General features: G+C 41.8%; 1 protein-coding gene across 1 annotated transcript; it reads right to left on the reverse strand.

Moving 5' to 3' along the window:
• Positions 1-1,438: 1,438 nt before the first annotated feature.
• On the reverse strand, positions 1,439-10,135 carry SPINK1 (serine peptidase inhibitor Kazal type 1). Its single transcript, XM_038529618.1, has 4 exons — positions 10,009-10,135; positions 6,803-6,837; positions 4,985-5,091; positions 1,439-1,563 (listed from the first exon to the last, which is right to left on the reverse strand). Exons 1-4 carry the CDS (start codon positions 10,061-10,063, stop codon positions 1,518-1,520), a joined length of 243 nt encoding a protein of 80 aa, XP_038385546.1. The 5' UTR covers positions 10,064-10,135; the 3' UTR covers positions 1,439-1,517.
• Positions 10,136-10,586: the final 451 nt, after the last annotated feature.

Consider the following 10,586-nt stretch of genomic DNA (forward strand, 5'->3'; position numbering starts at 1 on the left):
CAGGTCAGAGAGCGAGCAAACAGAACCATTAAAGGCAACCAGTGTGAGTTTATGTATTGCTTCTACCTATGATCTTCAAACCTCTTCTCTCCAGACCTGTAAAATGGTTCAATTAGACATACTCTCTAGCATTCAGTGATTTACCTTCTGTTTACTGTAGCAAAGTTCTTTAGTGTTAAGGGTGCCCTTCAGGTGTCCTCTGGCATCACAAGGTGCAGGAAGCCATCTTGCATCCATAGGTTCTGTTCGCCTGGTAGCTGCGAGCTGTTAGCTTCTGGTTTGCCCGAGTCGCTCCGGAGGTTGCAGCATCCTCTAGTGGTCACATTTAAACTTCAAGAGCCCTTAGTCTAACCATCAGAAGAAATCACCCTAAACCCTAAGAGTGTCAGGCAACCGTGTTGGGACAGATTTTGATGCACCTGATATATCTTAGATTTTCTTAGACCTCTGTCCACCTCTCCATTCCTGGCTAATTCTTTGTAAGGGCTCAGGAATTCAAGCTGCTTTTCCATCTCTTTTTTAGTGGTTAGGTACGTTTTTCTTTTGAGATACTGACTTATTTCTACCTTATTTTCTGTCCTGAAGTACATAGGTTTTTAATTTTTATTTATTTATTTAAACAATATTTAATTTATTTATTCATGAGAGACACACGGAGAGAGAAGCAGAGACACAGGCAGAGAGGGAGAGAAGCAGGCTCCATGCAGGGAGCCCGACATGGGACTCGATCCCAGGTCTCCAGGATCACACCCTGGGCCCAAGGCAGGCGCCAAACCACTGGGCCACCCAGGCGTCCCAGACATAGGTTTTTTAATATAAAGAAGTTACCTAAAGTTCCTACAGAAGAAATAGGCAAGAATAATCCACCTGAGGTGATCTGTGGTTTAGACAAAACATTAGATTTTGAGTTCACCTTGGGTTAAAAACCTAACTTGATACTCTACTTGCTGGTGCTAGTAGTCAGGTTATCTAACTTTTCTAAGTTGACTCACAGGATAAGGATAACCTTACGGAGTTACTGTGGCTCTCATATACAGCCAAGTCAACTACACAGAGTACGGGTACAATAGATGCTCTATTAAATCCCAAGGAAGCCTAAAGGAATTATTATAGTCAATGAAAGCTAACAGTGTGTTTCTGGACTGAGAGTTTTCCAAGTATTCCTTCTGATGCTTGTTTAATTATCTGTGGGGTTATATGTCCCCATGATCAGCTGAGTCCTGTGAGTTAATATCTGTAATCACATTTCCTGAGGTATTCAGTTGTCAGTATGTGAGAAAGGGAATGGGGAAGGAAAAAGCATCATGATGGAAACCTTGTCCAAGATTTCAGGATGGCTGTGTTTTGTAAAATTTGGTCTGTTCTAAGTTTGTCTCAGTCCCCTGATCCCAATCTAATAAAACATGCCTTTGAGGAAAAGGATACAAGAACAACAGGAAGTATTTAGATGCACTTTATTCAACAGTCAGGCCCACTAGGCATTGTAGTAACCACAGGGTATTTTAGAATCTTGGTTATCAACAAGGCCCAGATTTTTCAACCAAGATAGAGGTTTGTCGTTTCCTGTAGAAGAGATTTAAAAAATCAGCTTAAATTTTGCTGACAAAAAAAAAAATTGACCATAGGAGAAAAACAATGGAAAAACATCAGGTTTATTTAGAGTAGAAAGGTTTCAGATTTATTCCCATTTCCCTGTCTTTCATTCATTTATTCATTCACTTACTCATTAATTCATCAAATATTGACAGACACTATTCCTTACATACATTACAGATACAACAGAAAGGAAAAATGTCTGTCTTTAGAGTTTAAAGATTTACTAAAGGTGGCTTACAGTAAACCTCCAAAATCAATCTCTAATTCATCATTGCGTCTTTTGCTCCTAATATCATTTTCCTAGCCACAAGGTTTCCATCTTAGCTGGTGCCTGGGCTACTTACTACAGAATGTGCTAATTGGCTGATCTTCTGTCTTAGAACTCTGGGGTTTAATATCTGTGAGATCTCACAAAAGGAAATAATATCTATATCCTATCTGATACCTGCTAGCTCTGAGCATCCTCCCATCCAGATAAAAAACTTCTGTGTTCCCCAACACACCACTTTTCCCAAATCAGTTTTCCTTTTGGTCAGCTAAATATTCCTAAATCCTATAATTTTGCCTCATGAGATTGTTTTTCAGAGCTCTCTCTCTCTCTTTTAACCATCCTTTCCTTGAATATACTGGTTTATAAAAATTCTTCTTTTTCTGTTACTTGAGGACATCTGACTTCCATATATCCATGTATGGATTTATCTGGAGCTTGATGATTCTTCATTTTAAGAGTTTTTAATGTTTTGTTGTTCCATAAATATTATCCATGCACAATATTTATGTCTGAGTTGTGTAGCAAACATAGCACAAACATCTAAACACAGCACACAAAATGACCTCCCTTTTACAGCTATGGTATCTTTTTTTTTAAATACTATATTCATTTATTCATGAGAGACATAGAGGGAGAGAGAGAAGCAGAGACACAGGCAGAGGGAGAAGCAGGCTTCATGCTGGGAGCCTGATGTGGGACTCCATCCCCAGTCTCCAAGATCATGCCCTGGTCTGAAGGTGGCCCTAAACCGCTGAGCAACCTGGGTTGCCCTATAGCTATGATATTTAGTATAGAAGACACCATCTCTGTTTAGCTGTTTAAATTCAAATCAGTTAAAGTTATATAATATTAAACATTTAGTTTCTCAGTTGTACTAGCCACATTTTAAGCACTGGTAGCAAGGCTAATAGCTTCCATACTAGACAACACAGATATAGAACATTTCCATCATTGCAGAAAGTTCTACTAGAAACTGTTGGTCTATAGAACAGAATTGACATAGAGATAGAAAAAAGTCCTTCCTGACTGTATCTGACAAGTACATATTGATCAAGGAGGTACAAATCTTTGTCTACCCATCTCAAAACCTAACAACTAGGATTATAGCTTGGCTCTAGTAACATCTGCAATGTATTTGTTTGGGGCTTTTAATGGGCAGTAGAGAGAAAAATATGGTACACTGCAAGTATTTAACATTAGATAAAAACCACATTTTCTCTCTAGACATTTTTTTAAAAATTAATTTAAAAAATTAATTTATTTGAGAGAGACAGAGAGAGAATAGGGGGAGGGGAAGAGGGAGAGAATCTTCAAGCAGACTCCCCACTTAGCATGAACTGGACTTGGGCTCAGTCCCACAACCCATGAGATCATGACCTGAGCCAAAACCAAGAGTCGGACTCTCAACTCACCTACCTACCCAGGCCTGTTTTCTTATCTGAGAAATATAGGAAGAGAAGTTGTATTTTCTGGCATTCAAATGTTCTTTCCTGGGATGCCTGGGTGGCTCAGTGGTTGAGCCTCTGCCTTCAGCTCAGGGCATGATCCCAGGATGTGGGATGGAGTCCCACATCAGGCTCCCTGCAGGAAGCCTGATATTCCATCTGCCTATGTCTCTGCCTCTCTCTCTCTCTCTCTCTCTCTCTCTCTCTCTGTGTCTCTCATGAATAAAATAAAATAATGTTCTTCCCGTATTTAAATATTTTTGAAAAAAAAACAGAACAAGTAAGCAGGAAGGTGGGTTTTAAAGGCTGAGGGAATGAAGTATCTCAGCTCTATGTTCATATTTTCCCAACATTTCAATCTAAATATTGGGCCTTTTAGCACTTGGAAATTTTCTCAAACTCCAGGCTGTTATATAGCTTTCTCTTCCCCTTGGACGGAAATACGATGTCTGACCTTTATGTCAACAGCATAGGTCATGAGAAAATTAACATGTGTTTTTGAGTTCCTTTTACAAATCTTCAGTGTGGAAATAAATTCACCACAAAGCAGAACACTTAATATTTTGGTTCTCATCTTTATAAATGAAAATGTTACATAAGTATGTTTTTGCTCACCTAATCCATATAATTATTAATTGCATTTTTGAGGGTTTGAGTATATAATAGTCATTACCATCACCAAGCATGATTTTTTTTTGAGATTTTATTTTTTAGTAATCTCTACACCCCACATGTGGCTCAAACTCACAACCTCAAGATCAAGAGTCACATGTTCTAGCAACTGAGCCATCCAGGCACTCCTGTGATTTTTTAAACTGAATGGTATTTTGGCTATATTAGCTTTTTAAAAATCAGTCTATCAACTGATTTGCTGTAAAAGCATGGATTTTTGTTATACAAGTGATTTTTTTTAAAAGTTGAGAGAATCATTCAACCACTTTCCTCCTCGATTCCACTATCTTTTCCTTAACACATTTATCTTGCATCATGTTATTAATACCTTTCTCCCTTTTGTTCAGATTTTTCTTCTTATTGGAGTGCTTCTCTTTCTCTTTCTTTCTGGCCTAGACAAAGCCTCCAAACTTTTCCAAATCCTAGCAGGTATAATTAGTTGTTTTTAATCGTATGCTCTCAGAGCATTTTGCTCTTATTTCCACTCACCACACTGTATTATCATTGAGTGTAAGCAAATTCAGACTTGAAACATGTTGGACTTCCTTCTGTATCTCACACTTAGTTTGGTATCTGACTTTAAAGCACAGTTGAAAGAGCAAGGATTTGGACCCAGATCTGTCACTTACTGCTGGTTGATCTTGAGCAAGTTATTTAAGTTCAGTCTCAAATTCTTCATGTGTATAATGGGCTTAGTATTTTCTGCCTCAGGGGTTCATGGATATTCAATGCTTTGCCCGATGCTTAGCACAATAAATATTATTTTCTATCACAGTACACACACATAAATACATGCATATCTGTGTAGATAATCATACCAGATATATAATGAGAAAAAGAGATTGAGAATTATTTTTGGAAAGACCAGATGTTTTGTTTCTCTCATGCTAAGATTAATGTTATTGGTTTATTGATTGGAACTTAGAGGGATAAAATATACAAAAACTTGAAGACCACTAACTTAAAATATATTTTAAAGTAAATTCAAGTCTGTACTCACTTATTTTCAAGACATAGCAAGCATTCATTAGCATAGGTAATTCCATCACTCCCGCAGATAGGATTATAGATCTTGTTACATCCGTTCACCTTAAGGTTACAGTTAGCCTAAAAATGGAATTAAACAGAATCATTTTCCATCACTTAACATTCTTTGAGTTTATAGCAAAGGCTCTCAAATGATTTTCACTTCCCTGGAGTTGGTCAGCTTGAAGATGGAAGCAAGGCTGTGACAAAGGGAGTGGTACTGAGTGCCTAAGAGGGAGAATCCTAGGTTTGGAATCAGAATGCCTGATTGCACATAATGCCTCTGCTGTTCACAAGTTGTGAAACATTGGCAAATCTGGTGTCTCTGAGCCTCAGTCACTTCATCTGCACAATGGGAAGGATATTATCACTTCCACACCTATTTCACGGTGGTGGTGTGAGGTCTAAATAAGGTGAGTGAGGTCATGTTCAAGTTTACAATGATGGCAGGTGCTGGTTCCTCTCAAGTCAGCCACACCATGAGCATGTCTTCCTTACTCACTGTGATCCCATCACGTGGCCCTTCTCTTAGTCATGTGACAACACCAGGTGCTTTCTGCCCTGGGAACCCTTACACAGCCTATTTCCTGGACATCGGTAAGAATCTGTAGTTATGGAATGGCTGTCAAAGGCCAGGCACTTTCCTAAGTGCTTTCATGTATTACTCTATTTATTTATTTATTTATTTAGATTTATTTATTTATTTATTTATTTATTTATTTATGAGAGACACACACACACAGAGAGAGAGAGAGAGAGAGAGAGAGGCAGAGACACAGGCAGAGGGAGAAGCAGGCTCCACGCAGTGAGGCCGATGTGGGACTCGATCCCGGGTCTCCAGTATCACATCCCGGGCCACAGGCAGCGCCAAACCGCAGCACCACCGTGGCTGCCCGTATTACTCTATTTACACTTTACAACTATCCTATGAACTATTTATTATACTCTTCTTCCAATGAAGATACTTAAACACAAAGAGATTAAATCACCCAGAGGCCACATAACGGGTAATTCCAGATCTAGGATTCAAACCCAGTTGGTCTAGGTCCTGAAGTGGCTTTTAACCACTTCAGTCTACTACTTCTACTCACCAGTTATATTTTGCTAACATTCACTTGTCCTTCATGGCTCAAAATATATCTCATTCTGTGATCTAACCAGGCTAGGTTCCAGATGGTACCGGAATTTCTTTATAACCCTTAGCATTAGTGTAATAATTTATTTACTCATGCCCTTTTGGTTTGCCATCTGTCTCATCACTAGATATAAATGAATAGAGGGACATTTCCTCCTCTTGTCTTCAAATTCACTGCAATTTACCTTATAAAAGAAAACTTAGATATAGAATATTTTTGTAGAGGAAGAATCAGTTTATTATTTTCTTTTGCTCGTTATAAATTAGAGCTCCACCTTGGGGATTGGGAGAACTTTATTGCCGACATGGTCAAATTGGCTGTAAGGAGGAAGGACTGCTTGGAGTGAAGTTCAGCAGAATACCATCCTTCCACTCCAAATCCTTGTCCTACCAGATAGTCTCAAAATGTTCAAAATGCCTTCCCGGCAAGCATTGCATGACTGTGTGGAAACTGCCTGTGTGTCAGTGCATTTGTTCTTCAGCAAAAGCTCTGGTGCGGGCACTGCTGTTACTTTGCACACTTAGCAGATTCAATCTTGCTAGTACCACACACCTGTCTTGACTTGAGGTAGAACTGAAATGTCACAGCTTCACTGTGTGTTGAGTGGAACAAACAGTTCTAGCCTGAGAGAGAAAAAAGTACAAAATTGTCTTTACCTGTCTCTGCAGCATGGTATTGGCTCTGGTTTTACCTAGAAAACATAAATCAGACATATGAGGTCAAGAACTAAATGAAAGAAGCCAGATCTGCTCTTATTTGCAGTTTTTGGCTTTCATTGAAAACTGTAACTTTTTATTTTCTTTTTTTTTTTAAGATTTTATTTATTTATTCATGAGAGACACAGAGAGAGGCAGAGACATAGGCAGAGGGATAGGCAGGCTCTCTGTAGAAAGCCTGATGCAGGACTCGATCCCCAGTGTGGGGATCACAACCTGAGCCGAAGGCAGACGCTCAACTACTGAGCCACCTAGGCATCCTGACTGTGGCTTTTTCTGCTGGCCTCTTCTCCCCTCCTCCTTCTCCTCTTCCTACTCCCCCTCCCCATCTTCCCCCCCTTCTCTTCCCCTCCTCCTTTTTAAAAGATTTATTTATTTATTTGAGAGAGAGAGAGAGCATGAATAGGGCAAGAGACAGAGGGAGAGGGAGAGAATCCTCAAGCAGACTCCCTGCTGAGCACAGAGCCTGATGCAGGGTGAAATCACGACCTGAGCTGAAATCAAGAGTCAGGCACTCAACCAACTGAGCCACCCAGATGCTCCACTCTACCCCTTCTTATTTCTGTCTTCTCTCAAGGACATCTCACTGGTGTTTAATCATGCCCTACCTGCTGAAGCCTCAAGAAAATGAAGCAGAATTTGATTATGACCAAAGCATCTCAATTGGGCATTTCATGAAAGTTGACATTTGAGTCCTTTATGCTTTTTTCTAAAGCCACCAGTAGCTGTATAATAGTGCTTCTGAATTGGCTTTCTGACATTGAATTGTAATCCAAACTTTGTAACTCTGTGGGAGAGAGGACTGTTTCTGATTCTTTCTTTTGAGGTGAGGTTTTCCTTCTAGTCATTTTTCTCAGTGCAGAGTGGCCAAAAATAAGTTGTATTGGGAAAAGGAGAAAAAGAGAGAAGAGAAAGAAGAAAAGAAAAAGCAAAAAAAAAAAAAAAAAAAAAAAAAAGAAGGGAAAAAAGAGGAGAAAAAAAAAAGCAAACAGCAAACAGAAATCAAAAAAACAAAAAACAAGGGGGGAGTATCCTCTGATTCTGTATACTGTGAATCCCTCCACTTCCTCTGGAACTTTCCAGTGCTGCTTGGTCAATAATTTGTTTTTCCCCTCTCCGTCTAGCTGGTCTTCTGGGGGAGGGGCCTGTTGTGCTGATTTTCAGGTGTGAGCACTTGGGGGAGCTACTCTGCCTCCTGCCTAGTGCAGGGCTCAGTGGGGGATGTTTTACCCCGTGAGGTCCCTGGAGGAACAACCGCAGTGGCGGGGCCAGCTCTGGAGCCCTGGAGTCAGCGCCCGAAGGAACTCCGGAGCTCTCCGTCTGCAGGGCCTGGAGGCTCCAGGTGGGGCCGCTGATCTGCTCAGCTCGGGGCAGGAGCATCCTCGCTGTCCTGGGCCCTCCTGGTCTCTGCCTGTCCCGGGGGAGGCCGGATCCTGGGCTGTGTCCCGGCGCCCTGTGCTCCGGTGCCTGCGCTGTTGGATTTGCTCCCGGCCCGCAGCCCCCTCCGCGGAGCCTCTTCCTCCGCCCGAGTCCTTCCGAGCTGCTCCGGGTCCCGCCGTGCGCGCTGCAGCCCTTTAGGGAGCTCGGCCGCGGGGTGTGGTGCTCTCCCCGGGGCGCAGGTGTCTGTTACTGTCCCAAGGAGCCCGAGGGCACCCCCGCCCTCCTGGGGTCCTGCTCCAACTCCCTGCGAGCCCCTTTCCATCTGGGAAATTTGGTGCAGCTCCTGCTTCTCCGGGTCGGGGCTCTCCTGTCCTGGTAGCTCTCACCACGCCCTTAGCCCGGCTCTTCGCGGGGGCCCCTCCCCCTTGGAGGCCTTTTGTTTCTTTAATTCTTTTTCCCTCCCGTCTTCCTACCTTGATAGAAGCGCAAACTCTTCTCACTGTAGCATTTCAGCTGTTCTCTCTTTAAATCTCAGGCCGAATTCGTAGATTTTCAGGATGATTTGAAGGTTATCTAGGTAATTTGGTGGGGACAGGTGACTTGGGGACCCTACTCTTCTGCCGTCTTGCCCCGCCTCCGACACATTTCTTTGAAAATAGAAGTGATGCACGGAACTGCTTGAAATGTGTCAGGCACAGAGCAGATATCTTCTGAATGCTCACCACCTTCTCACAACTGGCTACTAGACCTTTGATCTCATAATTAGTGATGTGAGAAGTGTCTGTGTCTTTAATTCAATTTATAGATGGAGATGTGGAGAGTTTATATGAAAATTTGTGAAATAGCACTAGCACTAACCTTATCTTGTGACACAAAACTGCAATTATATGTGTCTTCTCTAATAAGTAATGTTAAAAATGGAGCTCTTTTGACATCTCACCATGAGTCCCCAAAGAGTTCTTTCCCTCTGATTACACTGATTATTAGTCCAATTCACATTTCTTGTATTTACAGATAGATACTTAAAATTGCCATGCTACACTCCCTAGAAAATAACAGGTCTTGCTGACATCATGTAGGGGATGGTACTTTTGGATGAGTTCATTGAAGGGAAGAGGAACTAACCTGATAATATCCAAAGGAAGATATGTTGGTGAGAATAATTTTGATATTGACAATTTCTGAGGTGATCAAGGTAAGGAAGTAGCTCTTTGTAGCTAAATTTTATGAGAAGCAGCAAAGTGCTTCTGGGCTTGAAGAAATCCCTTGGAATAGGTCCCTGACCTTACTTCATTTCATTGGGACCAAAAGGTCTGTCCAGGACTAGACTTTAAGTCTAGAATGTAATGAGCTCAGTAATGCAACAAGTCAAAAAAGTTTTGCTCATTATCCACCTGGGTGGCTCAGCGGTTGAGTGGTCATGGGATTGAGTCCCACATTGGGCTCCCTGCATGGAGCCCGCTTCTCCCTCTGTCTCTGCCTCTCTCTCTCTCTCTCTCTCTCTCTCTTTTTAAAATATTTTATTTATTTATTTATGAGAGGGAGAGAGAGAGGCAGAGACATAGGCAAAGGGAGAAGCAGCCTCTCTGCAGGAGTCCATTGTGGGACCCCATCCCGAACCCCGGGATCACGCCCTGAGTCAAAGGCAGATGCTCAACTGTTGAGCCACCCAGGCATCCCATCTGCCTCTCTGTGTGTTTCTCATGAATAAATAAAATCTTAAAAAAAAAAAGGTTCAAATCAGAAAAATATGCAAAGATACCTACCAGATAAGCTCAACAGGGCCAACGCACTGAGAAGAAAGACGCTTGTTACCTTCATAGCTGAAAGTTCTGCTTCCAGAGCTCAGTTGAAAACTATTGAACTAACCACTTCTCTTCAGAACCCTGAGACTGGAAGAGTTATATAGTCAGGGTGGCCACCCAGGCTCCACCTCCTGCCTTGTCATGGATCTTTGGTGACTGATTGACTCTGTAGCATAGCCTGGCCCCATGTTTCGGGAATGTATCTGCATAAGAAAGTGAAAGAAACAGTGCAGGCCTGGAATATTCAAGGCCAAGATTCTGTCAGAAAAGTTCTGGTGGTTGGTTAGTTGGTTCTCCCCCTAACTTCCTCTCTGACTATGGGGAGCCCCAGTGTTCTCATCTATAAGGTGAACTCAAAGATCCCCTGTATTCTGTAGCTCTGGATATATAAACAGGTGTGGATATCCAAAAATCTTGCTCTATCCTTTCTTCTTTTCCTTCTGCTTTGTCAAGGTAGCTGACATAGAGCCTGGTTAGAGTTAGCCTGACATAGGGCTCAGGTCCCTACAGTATGTATGTGTGCTCGTCAGAAACTTAAT

This window comes from Canis lupus, chromosome 2, assembly GCF_011100685.1.
Source record: "Canis lupus familiaris isolate Mischka breed German Shepherd chromosome 2, alternate assembly UU_Cfam_GSD_1.0, whole genome shotgun sequence".
Lineage (NCBI taxonomy): Eukaryota > Metazoa > Chordata > Mammalia > Carnivora > Canidae > Canis > Canis lupus.

Excerpts from the sequence above, each read along its gene's own strand:
- SPINK1 (XM_038529618.1), bottom strand. The coding sequence starts at position 10,063 with ATGAAGGTAACAAGCGTCTTTCTTCTCAGTGCGTTGGCCCTGTTGAGC. Across the intron at positions 6,838-10,008 it reads GGCCCTGTTGAGCTTATCTG|GTAAAACCAGAGCCAATACC; the intron begins GTAGGTATCTTT and ends TATGTTTTCTAG. Across the intron at positions 5,092-6,802 it reads ATACCATGCTGCAGAGACAG|GCTAACTGTAACCTTAAGGT; the intron begins GTAAAGACAATT and ends TTCCATTTTTAG.